The following is a 23,044-nucleotide window of genomic DNA, read 5'->3' on the forward strand; positions in this document are numbered from 1 at the left end:
GACACCGCTGCGTCGTGATTGGCTGCGTTCTAATAAGCTTGTTACTCATTGGCCGCAGCGCCCACGAGCTGGAGCAACAACGTCCGCTGCCGACAGAGCGCACACCCCTCTGCCATGCTGTTTCCCGGTGTATGGCAGCGATTGGCTCCCGTAGTGTTGTTTGTCTTATTTTTTCATCGGGGATTGGTCAGATTCACATGCTCGCTTTCTATTGGTCCTGTTTTTTGTCCTTTCATAACACGTCTCCCCGCGCATGTGCACTGCCCAAAGCTTTCAGAAACATGATCGCAGCGGAAAGCTGTGGTGAAAACCCTTTTCAAATGACACGGATGTCCAGTTTAAACCGGGACATAAACGAACATGGGACGGATATGGAATCATTTACATTGGACTACATTTAAAAGTGGATTGGAGACCGGCTTATTGAGCACAATTCTACAAAACACCAAACCTGATTAACTCAGGCAGCACAAAAACACACACCCAACCAACAGTTGAGTATGGGATACGTTAGACTTTGTTGCATTTGTTATATACAGACACATTTTATAGTCAACACCTTAAAATGCTTTTATTTCAAATTAAACAACACTTCAACAACATAAAGCTCCAAACATTGTGTCCTCTGGTTACGCAGCTCAGCACTATTATTTACATATGTGTTTACTGGCAAAAAGGCTTGTACAGAATTGTTGCACCACGCAAAACAAGTGATGAATAACAGGTAACCGCACAATCTCAGCCACTTTGAGGGCAGGACAGAGGTAAGCTTCTTCGTGGGTGTCGCACTGAGCGTCTGATACTTTCAAGCGATGAAGTCCAGTGGTCTGTTGAATCCACCTTTTCTGTTCATGTACTGCCTAAAAAAAAAAAAAATATGCAAAGAAAACATTACATCACTGTTACCCTCGCAACACTTGCAGATTACATCATCGAGCACCAATGGGAGAGCCGGGATCTCTGCATGGAAACACCTGCTGAGGCGATTGGCTACAGTAATGGTGGATGACGAGAGTGCTCGCTGTGAGGGGCTGAAAAGTTGACGTTTTATTCAGCCACCTGACAACAACCAGGCTGCAGACAATAACTTAGAAAATATCACTATATTCTAAAACAGAGGCTTATGAAATCTGTGCAAACTGTGTATGGGCTGATAAATAATACAGCTACAAACAGCTCTGTACTGTTAAACTGTTTTTTTGGTTATTGTTTACGCACCTGTATTTTCTCTTCATGGACACATTGATGGCGTATGCATTCACTGATCCATCCGTTTTCTTCCCCTGTTCAAAAAAACAAAAGTGCTGCGTCTCACATTTCACATATAAAACAAAACTCACATCACAGCTATAGTTATAAAATTACATTATTTACAAGATTCTGTCTCTGCTCTACTTCTGTTGCACCTTTTGTTTAAAACTCATTTATTAGGAAAGTTTAAAAGCTGTAAGAGCCTTACAAAATTGAAAACATACAAAAGGGAACACAACACTACAAATTAGAGCTGAATTAGATAAAACAAAATACAATGAATGTTTGATTTGCTCATTAGTATTTAAGATTATGATAGTATTTAATAAACATAATAAAACCAAGGAGAATATTCCAAATGCCCAACATGCATTTATAATACTTACTTATGAGTATCCACTGACAAAACCTCTACTTCGATTTGTCTAGGAACAAATGTCTTAGTCCTCAATGGCTAACTCAGTATTACCCTCAGATTCATATAACTGCAGCTGTTTCACCCTGACACCTTTCCAGTAACTGTGAATCAGCAGCAGTGAGGATTTCACGGTGAAAGAGTTGCAAGCAAGTGACTTTATTGATACGTGTTATATCAGCCCAGGAGATCTGGCTTGTTGTCCAGTAGATGCTGTTCTAAATAAGCAATTTTACAATTTAAAATCCCTTCTATATTTCAATAGAGGCTGTACAGTCAACAGCCTCCAAAACAAACAGAAGTTGATTAGAAATCCGTGAGTTATCTGTCAGATAAAAAATAATCCTTCACCAAATCTCATTACAAAATTAAGCAAAGGCTGCTGGTTTATCAACTGTAGCTGATGTTCACGCTGTGTTTGTGGAAACTTATATCACAGTGGATGAACTGTTACATTGAACAGACTCACAGAAACATACACATTTGTATCTCAGCTGAAGAATGCAATGAACTTGCACTGCACCTCCTTGTGGCTGCTTAACACAGGACACCTCTGTATTCTCACCTTAGTTGTATCGAAGGAACCAAATCCCATCTGTTTCATCATCTCAATTTCTTCCTCTGTTTTCCCCTCCATGTCCTCCTCTGTTTAAAAAAAAGGCATTGAATTTTTTCTAAAAACATAAATGTTGAAGTTGAAAATGTGCAGAAAGCCAAATTTCAGGCTTAGTTCGTGTGAAAATGGTATGTCATAATAATATTGATTATACCTGAAATCTGAATGGACTTTGCTGCCTTTTCCTTGGCATCTTTGTCTTTTTGTCTCGCAGGAGAGAGGGAGGAGGAGTGATTACGTCGAGAAGGAGACCTGCAGAGGGAACACACAGATGGCTGCAGGACGAGTTATCACAACTACTGAGGGCAGACGTGTCTGCAACTGAAGTGATTCATGTTGTTCGTGGTTTGGTTGAATCATTTCAGGTTGCAGATAAACGTGCTTGTCCACAAATGGTAAAAAGAAACTTAAATATGTAAAACACAATTTGAAAGACTGATTCAGCAGAGAGAATACCTTAAAATTTGTATTAAAGATGGCAAACACTCACTGGTAAAAATTTGGTTTTTAAATGACATTTGTAAATAATCAATTGCAATTACTTATGCCATAAACCAAACAGGAAAGCCCACATAAAACAAATAAAACCGATTTGGAACTTGGAAACACTCACCTCGAACGCCTCCTGTGAGGAGACCGTGAACGACTTCTGCGCCTCTCTCTGTCCCGATCTCGAGAACGAGAGCGTTCCCTCTCCCTTCGCCTTCGTTCACGGTCCCGTGACGTTGAGCGGGAACGTCTTCTCTCTGCAGGAAAGTTGAAATAAGATCATAATTTAAATGATGCCACAGCTTGTGATTTTAGCTGTAATCATGGCATATTGTCAGGCACAGACTGCAACAATTATTTTTCTACATAAAGGATTTTAAAATATTATCTTTTTAAGTTTTGAATTAACCATATAACTTAACTACAAATTTCACTGGCAGCACGTGATTCCTATGTTAGTGCAGTATGAACATTTTCCTATATCAGCCATATAATTAAAATGTCTATCACAAGGCAATGGGATTACAGCTAGATGACTGACTGAATCTGGAAAAAACATTTTCTAAAACTAGCAATACATTGTTCAGATGTAATTCTTATTGATGATACATATACAGATTGGCCTGCGTTAACACCTGGCATTCAAATGTGGCCCAGAATGCGTCTCATGGTCAGATCAGATCACACCTCCCTACTCTATACAATCAAATGTTTCTGTTCATGAAGACCAAGTTATGTTGTATTTTACTTAATCTGAGTACACAGGTTAGTCTGGTGTCACTCTGTGTGTGTGTGTGTGTGTGTGTGTCTCTGTGTACGCACTAGCAAGAGAAAGAGAGGTAGAGAGACTAGTCACGCGAGTCTGAATAAATATTGTGCAGCCACTGCTAAAAGAATGTGGACACATGTGGCCCAGACCAGCGCCGAATGTGCTCTGGCTTAATCTGATCTATATCCGATCTGAGTGCGATCACACCGGAACGTTGAGCTGTCCACTTGAGATCAGATCACAAAAACCACATAATAATACGAGGTGTGTACGGGGCCCTTACTGAGGTTTGATCAAGAACGTTGATCTTGAAACGTGGTCCAAAAGGGATTCGAGAATATTCAATCATGTTATATCTGTTATCAATATGAAAAAAAAAGTATAAAATACTGATAGATTTAACCCAAAATTTGAATCTTGAACCTATATCAGACATATTGATATTGGTTTTTGTTTTCTGTTGTGTGTCCAAAAAAGACATCTTATTTTACAGAATTAACATTGCAGGGAAAAAAAGGATTTACGTTTACATTTCATGTAAAAACATTCATGTTGCATATACTTAGTTGTATTTGTGTTTTTTTTCATAAATAGTTAATAATATATTTAACTTTAAAATAGCAAGGCAAATATCAGCCCCCAAAATTACATATCGGTCTTGCTCTCCTCAAACCACTGCTAAGAGTCTTTGCTGAAAGAATAACCCTGAGGCATAATTATAATAATTAGTAGATTAGTAGTACAAATAAGGTTTATTGACAATAATGTGTGATGTTACCCTAAATTCTGGCACTAAAAGAGTCTTGGAATAACATTTGCAGGGGCCAAAGAGCTCTTCAAAGTTCCAAAACTAAACAAATACTTAGCTTACACTGCTAATGTGGAGACATACTGGCCTGTGCCAGTTTCCTTTAATAAGACGAGATATATATATATATGTATATGTGTGTGTGTGTGTGTGTGTGTGTATGTTTCCGCTGGTTTAGCAGCTAATTTCCCCAACATCCTCACCTGTATTGTTTACGAGCTGTATAAGGCCTACACTGTATTGATCTAGCACATCCCGATGCCATTCACACACCTCAAACACATAGTTGCCACCATTAAAAAACAATATCACGTGTCTGACGCTAGCTGTAGGGACATGTGATTTTAACTAACGTCTTTAGATACCATACAGGTCTCACGTTGATGGTGTAAAGACTGTGTTAAAGAAATTATATTAGTTAATTGACAAATTCTCAGAGACGCATTGGCTTTGTTCCTGTGTAAAAACGTCATCTAGCTCCTGATACGTCGGTGTAACGTTAGCTAGATTAGCTACTTGTAGTTCCTTACCTCGTCTCGGTGGACTGCGGCTCCGGCTCCTGCCCATTTTACAAACAGCTCAAATGTGACCCTTCTTAAAGAGGAGGCACCGAAGACAACCCCGTTTTGTTAGAAATATTTCAACTGTGGTCCGTTTGGATTTTGTTAACGCTAATGGCTTCTTCTCAACGATTGTGTCTTCTGTGTTTGGTAGACGGGTTTCCGGTGACTTTTCTGCGTTACAGCGCCCCTAACGAGCTGGAGGCGATACTTCCACTGTACAGCATCACCAGCCATGGGTCTGGTCTGTATACTATTACTATGTCCTTTGTACATAGTAATTACATTCATTTGTGTCACTGTGAGACCTTTAAGGCAGCTTTAATTTAATCATTATGGCAGAAACAAAAGTGAAGGAAAAACAAGACAATAAAGCATAGAAAAATGAGAACATAAACTACACGTCCAGTTGGTTTCAAATCAAACTTGATCTTTAATGACTGATACATGGTAACCTTGCAACACTCACCTATACATTCTAATATTAAATAAATTAAAACCATGGGCAAACATCACACATCAGCATTTTGATAACAGCTACTGGTTTAGACAGAAAATAATTACTGATAAGAAGTATTTTGCACACATACGTTTAAAAGAAATCCAGGAAAGAAAGTGGAATGTTTAGTACCTTCAGTATCTTCTATAACTGGCTTTCAAACTGCATTGACAAGCAACAGATTCTTTAAGCTTTATCCTTTTTTTGGTAATAGTGGCATTTATAGCTGCTTGTGTTTTGTTGCGAGCCAGTATATTTTCCCCTGCGTTCTTTTGCCATGTTCATCCCTGCTGTAACAAAGTCGATAGGCCGAGCATTTTACACAGACCAGCATTCAGAGGAGCACAATCAGTAGCTATCAGTATATTTCTACATGTAATGCACCTGTGCTCACATAGTATACCTGCAACATCTATCTGATAACTAGAACCAAAGTATGACTAGAAGATAATGAACAAATGCAACATACTAGCATGTTAATATACATGTGTCAAGTGCCTATACATGGATAAGGGGTGCATAATTCATAACTAAACTTCCACCGTGTCTTCCAAAGGTGTGGAGAAGAAAAGAAAAAAATTCTGGGCTGTAAGTGCACAGAACCACAGTCTGATCCCAGAGTGAAAAACAACAAACATGTCTGAATTCACATACAATGAAGTTAAGTCATGGTTCAATAGCACAGCAGGTGAAAATAGGAGTAATACACAGACTCTGTGTGTGTGTGTGTGTATGTGTACTTGTACTTTTATCCTTCTGAGGACCATTTTAAGCATAGACCTTATGTGAGTAAGGACATTTTGGCCAGTCCTCACTTTTTCAGGGTTAGGGTTAGGGTTAGGCATTTAGTCGTGATGGTTAAGGTTAGGGTAAGAGGTAAGGGAACGTATCATGCTGATGAGTGTCCTCACTAAGATAGAAGTACAAAAATGTGTGTGTGTGTGTGTGTGCGTGTGTGTCAAGTAATAGTGTGTCAAAATGTTGCCTTGTATCCAACCTTGGTCAAATAGTCTTGTGAAAGTAATCATCAGTTCTTAACCTGTTTAAGATGAATAACCACATCGATCAAATTAGTAACAGTTTACAGAAAAGCATGTGAGGGTGAGTTTAGTACACTGTGTCTGTGACTGACATCTTAACTGTGTGAACAGATCGGATGTGGTTGACTCCATCTGCTACTCCTATGCCACACGCTAAGAAACATTTCACAGTAGTATTTCACCGAGGTCTGGCGTGTGTAAATGCCTCAGGTCTCTACTTTCTCCTTCTGCTTCTTGCTCTTTTTCAGGAACGACGGTGGCTTGAACTTCTTTTTCTTCTTGGAAGGGGACTTGGAGGGAGAACCCTCAGGGGTGCCGCCTTGTGGTTTGGCCGGTGGCGCAGCGGGGGTGGAGGAGGTGTCATTGGTCGAGAGGGCCTTCATGCCTTTCTCCAGCTCTTCTGTCGTCTGCTTCTCCTCCTCGCCTCCGTTCTGTATGGCTGGAGAGTCGGTCTTCACCTCCTCTGCTCAAAGTATTGTAGAAAGAAATAAGACAAAAGGATTTTTCTGATATCAGAGAGAAAGCTTCGAGAGGGGTGGAGCTGCAAAGCCACATGCTTGACATGTTGCTGCAGATGAACATGCTTGCGTAAAGAGAAGTGGGTTGTCATATGGTTTCTGTGTACTTACTAGTGAGACAAGACCAAAGCACCAGAAGTGTGCCCTAAGAATCAGTGTGGAGTAACACAGAAAAGGACAGACAGACACAGAGGGAGAGAGTACAACCGATACAGCAGGTACACAGACAGATGGATTTACTTATAGAGGGCTGAGATGTGGAAAATGTAAATCAAACAGTAACAGCCACAAAAACAGACTCGTACCAGACATTTTGACTCACAGAGGTGTAACTTATAACATTAGAAATGGCTGGATTCTATTTGCATGAGTCTGTGTTTCAATTCAGGGGCCCCATCCTTCGGAGGTTGCATTTTAGACCAATTGCATCACAGCAGCACGACTAGACTGTCCCATTTCGAAGGCTCCTTCAAATGTTTCCTTTCATTCATGAGAAATGACGGCTCCAACAAGTGGATCATTCACGATAAAGGTGGAACTTGCATGTCTTATTTCGGTTCGGCGTTCAAGGTCTACATGGCCTTCGTGGGCCTGCTAGACCTCGTCCTCCGAAGGATGCAGCCCCCTAAATTGAGAAACAGCTCAGGTGTTGGTCTTCACCTGTGTTATGTTGTATGTCTATCATGAGAAAAATCTGTCACACATACCAACTAATCCTGACACTCCATGTTACTCCAGATCATATCTGACATATATGTCACTAGGACCATCTGAGGTGAGTCACAATTTTTAAAGTAATAACTAAATGTGTTATTTTTGCTTTGTTGCTTATCTTTATCTACAAGGGAAATTTGAACAGTCTGTGTGACTATACAAGACAGTACAGACAGTATTAACTGGTGAAGAGGAGTAACAAGGTGGTCAGTGAGTGTGTAAAGCATGAGAGGCAGAAACTCAGGTTGCTGGTCAGACAGCCAGTAAGCGAGGCGCGCAGGGCAGACGGTTATTAGAGCTCTGCCGAGCCTCACCTGAGAGAGGAGGGGGGCTGAGAGGAGGGGGGCTGGGCGGAGGGCCCTTTGTGGGGGAGGTAGCAGGGGAAGACTCCTTGTCATTTGCCACCTCCTCCCCTACTTGAGCAAATACACACACAGACACAGTGAGGGACAGTGAAGGTTCAGCTGTGCACAAAGTTAAATTTGTGAGGCAAAAGAGAAGTGAAGACTTTTTACACACAAGAGTCACAAGTGAAATAGAGGTTGCTTAAAGGAGCTCTGTGTAGGACTTTTACTTCAAACATTAATACAGATTTAACACATTAAATCATTAGGATGAGCAAAAACCCTTTCAGTTCCCTTGCACTGCTTTATGACACAAAATAGAAAGGGGTAAGAGATGGCACAAATTACTATTTATATTAATTTCACATTCTAAAGTATCAGATAATTATAAGAATTGTGGAAATTTTGTTGAAATTGATATATTTGTTTTTGTAGAAGTTACACAAAGCACCTTTAAGGTGGTTAGAAGACAGTACACACTGCTTTACTGGTCAAAGTGAGGGAAGGCATATAAAAACGTTTGTCTTCGCTATATAACCGAAAGTATGTGGACACTCCTGTGAGCCTTGAGATTGACAAAAGCAAGCTTAAAGCCTGTGCACACCTTCAGTCCACCTACACAGGGGTTCCACTCGGGACTAGGTGGGCATGGTGTGACTGACAGCTCCACTCTCCTATTAATTTAATAGCATAGTTTGTAAGGGATGACTAACTGACGTGTCATCATTCTTATCAGTACTAAAGAGTTAAATAAATTCCCACCATAGTTCCACAAATTTCACAGCCTGAACAGATCTAATCAGCCAGGGTCATAAAAACTAAAAGGTAATGAGTGCTCAGAGTGCTCAGATACCTACAGTCTATACCAGGGTTATTATTGTACTGTTTATGCTGATTGATTAATACAGAGTGAGTTAGTCATTTCAGCAGCTGTAAGTTGAGTTGAATTGACTTTACCATCAGTCTCTCCGTCCTGTTTCCTCTGCACTTCCTTGCGGTACTCGTCCAGTACCTGGTCCGTCAGCTGGTTGAAGGGGTTGGGAGGTTCTGGCTCTGGTGGGACTTTGGGTGGGCTGACCGGAGACTAAAAGACAAGCAGCAAAACAAAAGCTTTTAACTTTGCAGTTCAAGAGTGGGAAAAGAGACGAGGCGAGCAGGGAGAATTTGTAGTTTACCGGAGGACTGTCCTCTGTTATGACACTGGCTAGGACTAGAGACTGTGGCCCTGCTGTCTTCATGTCCTGACGGTTCTGCTGTCGGATCTAAGGAGGCAACATTTCATGCAACATTGTGGATTTATATGAAAGAATGCACTAAGCAAAGATAAGATTTGTGTGAGCAGGGGACAGTTACCTTGTTTCGTGTCTCTATCACCTCCTGAGGGTTGGTGAACAGAGGCACAAACAGGTTTGGGTTCTCTATCTTGATGGAGGTACTGCCAGCTTGTGTCACCTCTTCTGCCTTCAACCACTGAGGGAGAGAAGACCAACATTAAAACGAGATCTCATAATCAACCTAAAATAAGAATTAGCCTATGAGTCTATAATTAAGTACATCAGATATGTAGAGGATCACGGCCGTTTAAAGGGGAAAAAAACACTTCTGTGCTTAAAGTATGTTTATGTGAAGCAGATTCATCCTATGGATTATATTTGGCCACCAGATGGCAGGCTCCTCTCTGCAGTGGTCTTCTCGACACAGGCTTTTCCCTGCAATGCAGAGATGAGGAGAGAGAGAGGATGGTGGGAGGGACAGAGGAGGAGAGACAACAGAGAGGGAGAGCCAAACTCCTCCCACCGATGTAAGCCAATCAGACTCACATTGTCTTTCTCTCTGGAGGACTCATCACTCTTTTCTCTAAGGTGCCCTGAAATAAAACAAATGCTCCTTCATCTTCACCAATCTCCATTTGAATAGGAGGTTTAGTTTCGATACAGAAATACTCTCAGTAGAATGCACATCACAAATCATCAAATGTGTCTTCCTCCTCTGAGTAGCAGTCATCAGACCTCAGCAAGCTTCCAACCCTTTCTTGCTTCTCTCCCTGCAGCTTGTATTCATCTCATTCCTGGTTTTGACCCCGCCCCCTCCAGCTTCTTCATCTTTTTGTTAATTATATCGACATAAAGTCCATGTATCCCTCGCTATTTAGCTGCTCTCAGACCTGCACTGAACTCCCCACATTATTCTGAATTTATCCTGAGGAGCTGTATGTGATCAAATCAAATGTTCGAGTTCTGTACATTTCCTGGCCAGCCCCCCAGTAAAATGTCCAAGTGAGCCCATGAGACAGGGCAGGAAAATGGCAAAGGGAATAAGTGGTGAGGTTTCCTACATGTGACAGACACAAAGATGAAAAAATAGAAGGATACCAATATCTCAGGATCAAAGGTATTATACATGTAGAAGGCATGTCAACTTGGAAAGACAATGAGATTCGAGAGGTTTTGGTGATAAGGACCAATCAGTGTGCATGTGCTGCAAACAAAAACTTTCCGATGCAGAAATTATACATCATGTCCTGCCTACTGCTTGCTCTACCCAGGGGCCACCTCTCGCCTGAATGTTCCTGTTGTTGTGAAAGTGTCTGACTCAGACAATCTCCTGTTGCGTTATGCATCCTGGTTGTTTTTAAACACTGACCATTTAAATGTGCTTTATAAATAAACTGATTTGATTTGATATGTGAAGGGCAACGGAAGTTCATGTCTAAAAACGGCCTTAGATTGGGAAACACTACACAACTCTAAGGTCACAATGGCCACAATGAACAAAAGTCTACACAATGTTGAGGATGGTGCAATGAATTACTTTTTGGACTCTATTTGGGAAAATCGCAATTATTTTTAACATGTGTGGTCTGCAATTTCATTTTAGACAATTCTTAAACTCCTATAGTGTGGTCTACATAATCAATCACAGTTAATGACTCCAGGGGCCTCACAGTGGTGCGCTGGTGTCCAGGACTAGCTTGCTCTTGGTTGACTTTTTGGTAGGTGTTGGGGGTGTTGAGCCATCGGGTCCTCTCCTGCTGCTGGCGCTGGGTGAAAGGGTTCTGCCTCAGAGCCGGGTGGACTCCATCGTCATCAAACTGGTGATAGGCTGTGGCGGTCGCAGGCACCTCCACATCCCTCCGCATCCGTGATCGCTCCAGCAGGACGGGGAAACGGTACGCGTAGCCGGTACGGTAGCCCTGGGAAAACAGACAGAGGTGTTGAGACACAGTAGAAAACATCATCCATCTCTCTCTCTGATGGACAGAACATAGGCACTACTGGATCACAGTGGTGTACTGTGCTGACATGCATATCCACAGCAAACTCTCAACACAGCATTAAATCAATGTATTATATTTTTCCTCAACAAGCTGTGTATTGCACAATATATCTGTGATCTGCTACTGCTAAAGAAGCAATATTTTCTTACTGAGGTCAGCTTCCACCAGCTTCTGAATACAGTACATTGTAGAACAAATGGCTGTGGTTTGCCCTTTCATTTCACAGAACGACTGCATCAAAGATAAATTTGCTGTTGAGTCACTGCTGATGCAATCTGAACATAATATGATGCCCCTCCTTTACATAAGACGCTTTCCCTCTGCAACCACAAGAAGGCTTTTATGCTTTTATTGTGAAACAGCTACAGGAAATGACTGCAATCGCCTTTGTGATCCTTTGTTAGTGGTTGAGAAACAGTAAAGGAACAGAAGTCATCTGAATCCAGCCATAACATTAAATACCATACAAATACGGGTTAATCATGACCTGATTCATGAAGCAAATACAATCTTTTGGACATGTGACCATAGGAACCTGTATTACCTCTCATGTTTCTGTTGAAAATTATAAAATGAGTGAGCCCTTACTAATGACTAAAACAGGATGTTAAGAAGAAGGTTTCCTACCAGGTTATCCAGAGTTCTCATCAGGGCCTCAAACTCATGCTCCCCAACGCGGCTCTTGTGCAGGGGCCCAAAGGTGGAGCCAGCCCAGCCCACAGTGCCGGCTGAGTTGGGTTTATGGATGGTCCGATCCAGCAAAATCAGGTTATGTTCACCACCTGCACAACACAACGCTGACACCTGAAAAAAAAAAAAATATTTAGAACAAGTTGCATCTCTTCTCCTTTTTTATTCAATGATGATGAGTGTACGGTCACATTTCTGCCCTTCTACAGGCCACTGTTGGTCCTGTATAGTTACTGCAGTGTCTGTTTGGCACACAACACCCCTGTAGGGTAAAATACTGCAGTGCAGAGCTGCTGGCTGTCTACAGTGAGAGGGGAACCAAGAGAAGGACAACTGCCCAGGTGTAACACTGAAGCATCTATATTACTCATTCTCCTACTCACACATACACACACCTACGGAAATGCAGTGGCAGCACTTTGTCTCCTGTTTGATAGTGTGTGTGTGTGTGTGTGTGTGTGTGTGTGTGTGTGTGTCTGTGTGTGTGTGCGTGTGCATGTGTGTGGGTGCATGTGTGTGCTTGCATGTGTGTGCGTGCATGCGTTAGACCTGGATCTGGCAGGCAGCCTGGATGTGGTAGATGGTGTAGAAGGCCTCCTCCATTGACTCCCCAAGAGCCACTATGCCGTGATTCCTTAGCACCAGAACCTGGGACACACAAAACATCAATGTTATTATGAGAATAAATGGTGAGCAGCATAACTGGCCTATATAATTAATCCAGTCTGAGGAAACATCACCTTATGTCTTGTGTCTAGACCTCTAAGTTCTTAAAGCTTAAACATCCCTTGTGGGAGGCACAGGGGCAGTAACTGCTGAATGAATACAAGTATCATATTACTGGTTCTGCTTCCTGTGCTCTGCTCACTTTACAGGTGGGTCCCAAGCTCTTCTGCAGCTCCACTCTGTCCTCCTCCTCCTCCATGACTCCGTTGTAGTCATAGTAGGCCACGTCACCAACCAGCAGAGCCTCGTGGGACAGTGGCAGGAGGCCACACTTCATAGATGAAACCTGAAAATAATGATTTGTCAGTTGTGGCAGCAAAGATCATGAAACAGACTCATATATAGTCTGATTGTTGAGGATACAATCTATTTTACAAGCAAATCCACGCTGGACAAATGTTATCAGACTCAAGCAGAACAAAATTATACTAGAATCGTAAGAGCTATTACACTGTAACAATGTTATGACTTTCTATGTTTAGGGTATAAATGACCAGTGTAATATGGCTTCAGAGCTGTGAACTAGTGGCAGCCTCTCTCTCTTGGTTTCAGCTCGGACTGACTCACCGCTGCTGTGGCCGGTGTGTGGATGTGAAGAAGACAGCGAACATCTGGCCGCGCTGAGTAGATGGCCTGGTGCAGGCTGAACTTCTCTGGGTCCACGCCCAGGTTGGTGCTGCCCTTCTCCACCACCTCGCCCAGGATATTCACCTTTACCTGTGAAAGCACACGACAACTCATTATACATTCTATATTGTGCTTAAGCCAGATAAATGTTAAAACTGCACAGACCCAGTTTTGTGTCATATTTCTTGGATTTCATTTGACTGATTTCAAATTAAAACTACTGGTTGATGAGCAAATTAATGAGGCAGTGGAACCTGTTTTTTTTTGCAAATAGATAAACTACTGATGGAACTTCACCAGAGAAAGTTTACCATATGCTCACAGGCTTTTTTTTAAATAAACAATTTAATTATATGATATTGTATGATGAACTTCAGGAGTTCATCATACATTCTCTCCTAATCAATGTAACAATGAAACCAGTTAAACTAAGAAAATAAATATTCTAATAATTCTTTACAGTTAAACAGTTAAAAATGTGTGTAGTGACGATTTGATTATTTGATACTCCGATACTGGCAAATATTCTCTGTTGTGATGTTTTCCTGATGTTGTCTTTGCAATATATTGTAAAGAAGGTATAGATTTAGACTCAATCAACCATTTAAATGAAAAAAAATTATAGATTACCAAAGATGCAAGAAAACATAATACTAAAATATAATTCAATTTACTTAGCAATTTATATAGCAAATATAGAATTGTTTTAATCTAACTGGACAATTGCAGTATTTCTAATTAATAATATAATGAAACACGATTATACTATATGTGCATTATATCTATACCATTGAAGGGCTGAATTCCATTTTCACATGTGTGTAACCTTAATCCTGACGATGGTCACTCACCAGACTGGATCCAGTCACCTCACTGTACGCCAAGCCGTCTGGAAGCACCAGGAAGTGTTCCTGTTCTTTACTGACACGGAGCTGCCGGGGAGGAAAACAACACAGGTAAAGACCGAAGATGGTGACACTGCAAAACATAATGCTACTGTGGGAAATCCATTCTGATATGTTTCCATTTGTAAAGCAAAAAAACCCAGATTTCTATCATCTGCTCTCAGATAACAGACATCTTCCTAAGCATGCTGGTGCTGCCCTTTATTCAGTATCTACTCTTCATATGTTCTGAGTTAGATCTTTCTGATCATATCATATACAAAATAAATAATCTGTTTAGTAAATATGTGTTGAAGTAAAACAACATAATGTTTGAATTGTGATGTGAGAAGAAAGTAACACTAACAGTGAGACAGGTGTGGCTGATCTGGGCCCAGCCGTAGAGGTCGAACAGGCGATGGGTGCTGGCCAGCTTGCAGCGCATCAGCCTCTCCCCCTTCACCATGCTGCCGGGCTCCCAGCCATGCAGGTCGTTGATGGCTGTCACCATCATCATGTCTGTGTGGTGAGAGACAGATAGAAAACCAGACAGAGACAGAGAGAGAGTGGAGTGAGGATGATGGTCTGCAGACAACAATGGCAGGTAGGAGAGTGGTTGATTGATTCTTTTGAATGTGCACATTTCAACATACATGAATAATGTAAATCTATTCTACCATTGTTTTTCTTGCTGCTTTGAGTTGACATGTTTTACAATCACTGTTGATTTGATGTGTGAAGTGTTCGAGCCCAACTGATTTTTAGGGGCATTAACATAAACACTGATACTGACATGTCTGTGAAAGCCTCATATCAGCCGATTTTTATTGGCCAACCGACAAATCGTTTTTTAGTGCATGTATAAGTAAGTATTTATGAGTATCCATGACAAGGAACCTTTACCCCTTCAATAAGTCATCCATGCTCAGGATACCTCCCTGAATAGACAGGGCAACTTACATCTTTACCATTATTATTAGTGCATGGTTTTAAGTGACATTATAAAATCCCCTGAACTTCAACCTGAGCTCAGGTCCAACTGTCTTCAGCAAACCCCTGTGTAGATCTGAAACAACCATAGACCAACTGCACAAGTGAAGTGAGTGAAGTTTTATGAAGAATGTTGAAAAAAATAATGGTTTAAATTTACATGTATTTACAATAGTGCAGCTGATTTCAGATCTAATAGGTTTCATTCTTATATTTAAACTTGCCCCTGTGCACTGCCTGCCCCAGGGGGATTCACTACTTCTCCTAAAAATGTTTCTAACCTTAGGTAAATACCACCAGGTCCTGATAAATAAATGAAACACAACAATTAGTTAAACCTGTGTCAGGCAAGAGTAAAACACCACTGACCAACCAAACAAATTCAGTGACTGTGAAGATGAAAGCTTTTATATTATTGTCAGTAGATATAACATTAATATACCAAGACTAACAGCGGATAACCAAATTATGGACAATCCAGTGTTAACAATTAGAGGACGAGACCAGAACTATCTGCAAGCACCAAACGCACAATAAATATGTCAATAAAACAATCCACAATAGCTGTGGAAAACAGCCACTGGGCGAACATATGGGTATTCAGGCAAACAGTCAGTGTTACAATACAACACTTATGGACCCGCTGGAAAAAATAATGGAAACCCAGGGCTAATAATGGCATTTTTAAACTACTGAGAGAGTATGAATAGGAAACTCCATCTTTCTCACATCGATGTCTTGATGAGAGTTATTGATTGGGGCTGAAGACTACAATTATGAAAACACATAATCAAAATGTAATTATTGCATCTACTTAGAAACAGAATCTTTTATGAAACTTTTGATAATAGAGTTGCTTTATGGGTAATGAAAACACCAGGGTTGACATGCTAGAAGAAAAGGGGACAATATGACTGGCTCTACGGCATAATTTTTGATCTTCTTGTAGTGAAGTGCAGGGATAAATTGAGTTTAATCAAAGGTTTCACATACTGGAGGGGGAGACTGGCAGAGCAGCTGGAGAGCCATGTGAGGTCATGAAATCAGCGAGCTGTCTCAGTGCCCATAGGTTGGATGAGCTGCCACCCTTCTTCATCTGTTCCTGGATCAGCACATCCAACTCCTCCCTGAACGACTTCACCCACAAACACACAGACATTAATGTGTTAACATACAGGCATGTGTACATACATCAGACAACACAAATAATTTCAGTTTCATAATAAAATTCAATCAAAGCTTCTCTACGTATATTTGGAAAAGCCTCGATCGTCTCATTTTCTACGAACAAAACTCACGTCATTAGAATAATTTGAAAGATGCTATAATCATGAAAATTCACAGGGCTTTGAACACATGCACTGATTCATAAACACTCCTACACTACAGAGGTGAGGGTGAGTAAACATATTTAATGAGTCAGCCTCTCTCCATAGGGCCTTTCACTTCATGGTCTCCACAGCTTCAGAATCAGGCATTCAGAATAGAGTCCAGCACTGACTGCAGCCCGGGCTTGTCAAGTAGAATTTGAGAACAGATTTACTCTGATGGGAGATAATCACATCTCGAGAGGAGGAGGGGGAGGAGACAGAGACAGAAAAGTGTTAAAGAAATAGACAGTAAATCAGCGATCGCACCGGACTCTGCAGGAGGCTGGAGATGCGTTTCTTATGCTGGGGTCCTGAGCCTGGTGTGGAATGCTGAGGCGACTGGAGACTCTCTGGGACCCCATCGCTGGGGCTGCGCTGCACCGGGGTGCCCTTGGGGGTGGGTGACTTGCTCATCTTCTACTGTTATGCAGACGGTGTGTTACAACCAGGTGTGGGCGGGGAGAACTGTGAAGAAAGTGTGAAAAATGATAGACTTAAAACAGCACTTAATTAGAGCAGTGTTAACAAACTGCAGAGACAAACAAAATTGTCTGATAAACTACAGCTAACATTAAGGAAAATAGCTCTTTTCACTTTCTTTCCAGGAGTTAGATGAGAAGATCAATACCACTCTCATATCTGTCCATTAAATATGAAGCTACAGCCAGGAAGTGGTTTGCTTAGCTCAGCAGAAAGATTAGAAACAAGGAGAAACATTGTGTCCAGAGGTAACAAACTCCCCCGAGCAGAACACTATATCCCTCCATTTGTCATTTGTTTAATTTGTAAAAAAGAAAAAATGCACTTTTCCATTTCCAGGATCAGTAACTTCCTCCACTTGTTACCTGTCTAATGGTTTCTGTTTTTTCCCCCCGTTTTGGACAGAACTGCTGACAGTACCTTCATATGTGTCATATATAGATTTCATACATAGTTTCTAAAAGATGGACATCATGACCACTCCCCAAACGTTAAGCCAAATCATCTTGATCTCCGCTTAGTGGCTAACTGCAGTACAGGTCATAAGCCCCGCCTCCTCCATGCCAGTAGATGGGACATGGGTCAAACTAAACAATCAAAATGCAATCAGATAAATCTTTCTTAAACATGGTTTCTCTGTATGGGATTTTAGGTAGTTGTAGTGATGTATGTCCAATTGTTGAATGTTCCAGCATCAGACCAGCACAGATCATTGAACATCCACATTTGTTGAAACCTGCTTTCAACTAATCTGGTGTTTTTATTAAAGAAACAAGGCACGACTATAGGTATGCTTTCAAAACTCTTTACTCTTTATGACACGCTTCACAGCAGCATGTGACAACAGTGGCTCCACTTCACCAGATAACCTCTCTAGAACAAGTATGGCAGGCAGGTGAACTGAAGCCGGCATTTGAATACAAGTTTGGATTCTTAATCTTCCAAGTCACCCATATGCAATTCAATTCAGTGTATACTTGACAAGATACTGATGAGTCGATTTCAAACCCTGCGAGTCTAAAACAGAGTCAAATCAGCTTGAGAAGAGTCTGGAAATCAACTCAAAAGGACATCCCAACATTATAAGACACATAAATTACACAATCTGATTTATTATAATAACATAACGAATGAGAATAAAGGTGCTCCAGTTCAACAACAAAACAACAACGAAATCTACTTATGATGCTAAAGACAGAAAATAATGGGTTTAAAATAAGATCACAAAAAACGAATCTATGACATTAAGTTTGAAGAAGTTGTAAGTGCATGTGCAAGTGAGAGACGAGAAGTAAGAAGGAGAACATTTCCCTGGATGAGGAAGTCATCACCCCAGAGGAAGTCAGTTCAATCAATATGCTCACTTATGTAAAATTCAATCCCAAGCCAAGCCTTTTGTATCATGCATCAACATGTAAACTGAGTTTCCTGTTGGCTAGTACAAAAATAAACAGTATATTAGACAACACATTATTCCTCGATTCCCTTGCATTTTCAAATGGCAGCATTGAAATGAAAAACCATACCCTCACATTAAGGATGCTGGATCCCTCAGGGCACTGGCCGCTGGAAAAGCAAAGCTACAGACGATGCAGCATTAGCAGTAAAAGCTCACATGCACACAGCAGCATCAGAACCACTAACAGGAAGTTAGCTGGTGATACGAGTCGGTAATTGGAGAAAGAGAAAAGAGTTACGGTAAGGATCTTCAGAAGAGAGCAGGCCACTCCCCAAATGAAGCAGCACACACACGCACACGCACACACACAAACACACAAACACACAAACACACGATGCTGCAGGGAGCAGATTAGGTCCCAAACACACCACACCCTCCCTTCTGTGCCACATCTGACTAACTGACTCAATAACTTACTTACTTGCATCACTGTTAACATATCGAGTTGTGGATCCCTGATCACATGCGTTCTAAATCCCATCCTCAAATCTCAGTATGTTTTTCTTCAGATGCTCACCACAAAGACACAGGATCCATGAGCTATTAATTAATTAATTAATTAAGTAAACGTCAGCCTTCCTGGACTCAGAAGCACTGAAACATTAAATCAATTATCCCAAAACATCAGTGATGCTCTAAAGGATTAACTGAGCTCGGCACATAAACACTCTCATACACCATGAGCATGAAGTTGTTAGCAAGCCTGCATTACTTACTTTAAAATGGATGATGTTTCTTTGAATTGTTTGAGTGTATAACATGTATTCCTTTGTAATTGTTCTTCAAATGCATTCAGAATAGGATTCAGGATGTATTTAAACACATTTTAGGCAGCAGTGAGTCTCTTTCTCCCTCTCACAATGGAGGCTGGTTCACATTCTCTCTCTCTCTCTCTCTCTCTCTCTCTCTCTGGGGGTGGAGGGAGCGCAGCTGCTGACAGGCAGCAGACAGAAAGCCTCTCTCTCCAGGGAGGCTCCTAATGACTGAGGGGAGACATGGAGATCTGGCTGTTGGCCCTCCATCGCTGCTCCCTCTTAGCCTTGGTCACACTGGGATGGCTGACCAATGCTCATTTTCTGACATTCTTACCACTGAATTACTTTGGAAATCCACAGTAAAATTAGAATTACTTTGATACTTTAAAAAGCTTCATATAAAGCTATCTGTAATCATGACTCATTCACCTGGACACATGAGGGAATGTAGGAAATGTATTACTGCCATGGTTGAATCTTGAATGTTAAATATACATCAACTAAGTCACCAACTTTCAAAGCACTTAGTAATTGCACAGAACCCTTTCAGACACCTTGAGTTTTGTGATTCAACTAAATGCATATAATTGCCACTTTTGCTCATTATCTATACTTGATTATCCAAACTGACAGTGAAAAGAGATTAGATAGCAATCCCAGCTTCAAGTCTTCCAGGCAAAGTCTCTACATTTATACACCTGGATGTGAGCAGTTTATTTAATTTTCCTGACAGAACGTCGGGCACTGTCAGACTGGAATGAATCTGACTGATCATCTTTCTCTCATAGTCCTTCAAATGTCTGGCAAACTTACCAGCCCAGTCATTTGCCCGTTAGTCAAAGTGGCCTCAGTCTCGCCACTTTACCATAAACGACTGATTAATAGACTTTAGAGTTTAGATTGATGGACAAAGAAAAAAGCAATTACGTCCATTTCAAATTAAACCTACAACACAATTAAGTGTGGAGAAAGTGAAGTGGGTCAGATTATTTCCTGAAGCCTGTGCATGTTTGTATTGACTGCTGTAAATCTACCCACTTGGAGGAGTTTGAAGAGGACTGTGTCGGACATCTGGCAGCAGAGACGCAGATACACTTGTAATTACCTAAGTAACTCCGGACTGATTTTCCTTGGCTTTGCTTTCAGTAGGTTTAAGTCATAATGGCCGGTCAGCGGATCCTGACCAGTTTTGGGACTAGTTTTTTTAACCAATCAGCACCTTTACTCACAGTGCTTCAAAATAAGATTATGCAAACATTTGTGAGTAAAATCAATTTGTAAATGATATACACACTTTTCCAGATCTTTAATTGTGTTGTTTGATTGTATGAGCTGAAGGTAGCATGCTTTTCATTTATTTAATCACTGTAACTCATTGTGTTTCAGTTCATTTTGTGGTAAAATACTCAATACTTAAACTTGAGTATAGTTAGCGTGAAGACAATTCAGTTCACAATGATCGGTTATTCCACCATTATTACTTCTGACTCAGTATAACTGAAACTCAACATCATTTATTGTAACACACAGCTCTCCAGCTAATGTACCTGACCAGCGGTGACGAAAACCTGCAGCCCATCAGATGTCTTTTCTGTTTGTCCTTTTTCTAATTGTCTGACGACTGCTGTGTAGCATGTGATGAATTCCCGAAAGGACAAATCAATCAATCAATCAATCAATCAATCAATCAATCAATCTATCTATCTGCCCAATACAACTCAACACAACAAAAATACACACTAATCTTCATACTGAAGGTATTATGGCCTCTTTATACCATAACATACAGGGCAACTTTGTTCTATTCAAGCCCCATATAAACTCACACATCAACTGTAAACAAAGATTGATACAGTACGCTGCGGAAACGCAACACACATAAGATGATCATGCATTAATCCATGTTTAAAGAAGTGTAATAAACTGCAGCAGGACGTTTTCTGGAAGCTCAGAAAACCACACTGAATGAATACAGAAAAAGAAGCATACAATGGAGTTTTAGTGATGAGTCACTTGTAGTCAAGGGATTTTTAAAGTCAATGTCATTTCATTAACTACAGTACAAGATTGGATTATCATCCATAATGTAACACAAAAATGCTACTTTTAAATCCAGATTGAAAAGCCATTTATGTATATGTTTTTATCATTTTTATTTATTTCACATACTACTGCCCATCTTTTATGCAGCTCTTTTTAATCTCATTTTGCTTGAAAATTGTTTTAAACTGTGTGATTTCTGCTTTTCAAGGAATTTCTTCTAATTTTGTCTCAGTTGTTTTCATTGTCCTATAGCACAGCACCTTGACTCTACCTCTGTGTATAAAACATATAAATAAAACTCTTGCCTTCTATTAACACAGACTTTACCATCCGCAACTTCTTCATTACTGTGGCTGAGATCATTCCAGGTTCAATGTCTGACATTGTGCTCTCAGAGATTAAAAATAAATAAATAAAAACTCTCCATACGCCACTCCTGTGTCACGTGGATGAGGAGGAGAAGCGCTCTATTGATCAGATACAGTCATGAGAGCAGCACACAACGCAGCATTTACAGGCTCATATTTCAACATGAATGCACAATATCGTTTTATGGGTTTGTTTTTCAGCATCCTCCGTCCCCTCACCGGATAGAGGCCCGCACTAAGCATGGCTGCCTAGCAACACTCACACGAGCTGCAGCATCAGCACCATGATCCGCTAATGGCCACCCGCAAAATGCAGAGGCCAGCGGGGACGGCGCCGCACGACGCGCATTCACAACCGTCACGTTTCCAAATCAATCTAAACGGCTCATAATATGATCACAAACTGACTGGAGTCCCCGCACGACAACAAACAGCCAGCAGTGGCACGATAATGGGCGAGATTAGTCCGTGCACGGAGGAAGCACCGTGGAGCCACTGCCACAGCACGAGCCGCCGCTGAGGACACAAGCTGCACAGATGAGATCCCGCACGCATCAGGCCTCCATCTGCACAACACCGCTACATGCTCCAGGCTTTATGGACTAAATCCTGTGCACGAGCTAAACGTGTAATCTTATTTTGACATGTACATGCATGTTTTGAGGTGTGTGTGTGGGGCTGCACCGTGAGACCGACAACAACACGCTAAACAGCAGTAAGCAAAGCATCGTGTCACACTGGGCCATCGTCAGTGAAATGCGCAGACACCGCTCATGCACGCGTCAGGGAGGACCCCGCACTACGCCCAGTCATCTAACCGAGGCTACCTTGTTCGAAACGGCCGAACAGAGACGAGCAGACACGGTACTCACCTCAGAGCATCCTCCGGAGCGCGTCCTGTGTGGGGGTGCGGCACACCCACAGCCCGCAGCCGTCCTCAGCACCAGCAGATGTGGTTAATCACCAGCGTGACAGATTTGGGCTTCGGCTCCTTTGTCAGACTATTTCAGGGCCTCAGCTGATTCCAAGTCAACGGAGCCTGATGCTGTTCATCATCGCTCTCTGCGGCTGGACCAGCCCACTGCCACGCCTGTCCCCAGTCTGACACCCCGAGGGTTCCCACTCACACAGCCACAGTGGGCACCAGTGTTAGCGATGGTGTTGTGTTTGTAAAACCTCCGTGGAGCTGTGGAGGGTTTCTATGTGCTGTGTCCTCAAACGTTGATTAGTTGGGTATAGGCCCAACACGGAGCAAAACAATCTGAGTCAAAAAGGCGCCACCATCTGTTGTAATGAGAAAGAGCCCGAACACAGGAGCAGGGATGTGCCCAGACATTTAGAAGGGTCGCTCT

The 23,044-nt window shown here is 41.5% G+C and overlaps 2 protein-coding genes across 5 annotated transcripts; both read right to left on the reverse strand.

The window, feature by feature from the left end:
• Nucleotides 1-544: 544 nt before the first annotated feature.
• Nucleotides 545-5,091, reverse strand: snrnp27 (small nuclear ribonucleoprotein 27 (U4/U6.U5)). The gene is made up of 6 exons (XM_035166849.1): nt 4,879-5,091; nt 2,896-3,028; nt 2,437-2,534; nt 2,232-2,311; nt 1,219-1,283; nt 545-860 (listed from the first exon to the last, which is right to left on the reverse strand). The coding sequence occupies exons 1-6, from the start codon at nt 4,913-4,915 to the stop codon at nt 806-808; spliced, it is 468 nt and encodes a 155-aa protein (XP_035022740.1). The 5' UTR covers nt 4,916-5,091; the 3' UTR covers nt 545-805.
• Nucleotides 5,092-5,317: 226 nt separating this feature from the next.
• On the reverse strand, nt 5,318-22,996 carry add2 (adducin 2 (beta)). 4 transcript variants are annotated; one of them, XM_035166842.2, is made up of 15 exons: nt 22,565-22,996; nt 16,855-17,052; nt 16,211-16,352; nt 14,595-14,746; nt 14,195-14,275; nt 13,284-13,433; nt 12,859-13,002; nt 12,540-12,638; nt 11,928-12,104; nt 10,968-11,216; nt 9,377-9,493; nt 9,199-9,285; nt 8,981-9,107; nt 7,994-8,092; nt 5,318-6,910 (listed from the first exon to the last, which is right to left on the reverse strand). In XM_035166842.2, exons 2-15 carry the CDS (start codon nt 16,999-17,001, stop codon nt 6,654-6,656), a joined length of 2,028 nt encoding a protein of 675 aa, XP_035022733.1. In that variant the 5' UTR covers nt 17,002-17,052; nt 22,565-22,996; the 3' UTR covers nt 5,318-6,653. The 4 variants fall into 4 exon arrangements, with proteins under 4 accessions (XP_035022733.1, XP_035022735.1, XP_035022734.1 ...); XM_035166844.2 differs by lacking the exon at nt 22,565-22,996 and adding an exon at nt 18,600-18,755; XM_035166843.2 differs by lacking the exon at nt 22,565-22,996 and adding an exon at nt 18,594-18,748.
• Nucleotides 22,997-23,044: the final 48 nt, after the last annotated feature.

Source organism: Hippoglossus stenolepis, chromosome 9, assembly GCF_022539355.2.
Source record: "Hippoglossus stenolepis isolate QCI-W04-F060 chromosome 9, HSTE1.2, whole genome shotgun sequence".
NCBI classification, from domain to species: Eukaryota; Metazoa; Chordata; class Actinopteri; order Pleuronectiformes; family Pleuronectidae; genus Hippoglossus; species Hippoglossus stenolepis.

Excerpts from the sequence above, each read along its gene's own strand:
- snrnp27 (XM_035166849.1), bottom strand. The coding sequence starts at position 4,915 with ATGGGCAGGAGCCGGAGCCGCAGTCCACCGAGACGAG. Across the intron at positions 3,029-4,878 it reads CCGCAGTCCACCGAGACGAG|AGAGAAGACGTTCCCGCTCA; the intron begins GTAAGGAACTAC and ends ACTTTCCTGCAG. Across the intron at positions 861-1,218 it reads TCCATGAAGAGAAAATACAG|GCAGTACATGAACAGAAAAG; the intron begins GTGCGTAAACAA and ends TTTTTTTTTTAG.
- add2 (XM_035166842.2), bottom strand. The coding sequence starts at position 17,001 with ATGAGCAAGTCACCCACCCCCAAGGGCACCCCGGTGCAGCGCAGCCCC. Across the intron at positions 12,105-12,539 it reads AGGCTGCCTGCCAGATCCAG|GTGTCAGCGTTGTGTTGTGC; the intron begins GTCTAACGCATG and ends TTTTTTTTTCAG. Across the intron at positions 6,911-7,993 it reads CAGCCCCCCTCCTCTCTCAG|AGGAGGTGAAGACCGACTCT; the intron begins GTGAGGCTCGGC and ends TACTTTGAGCAG.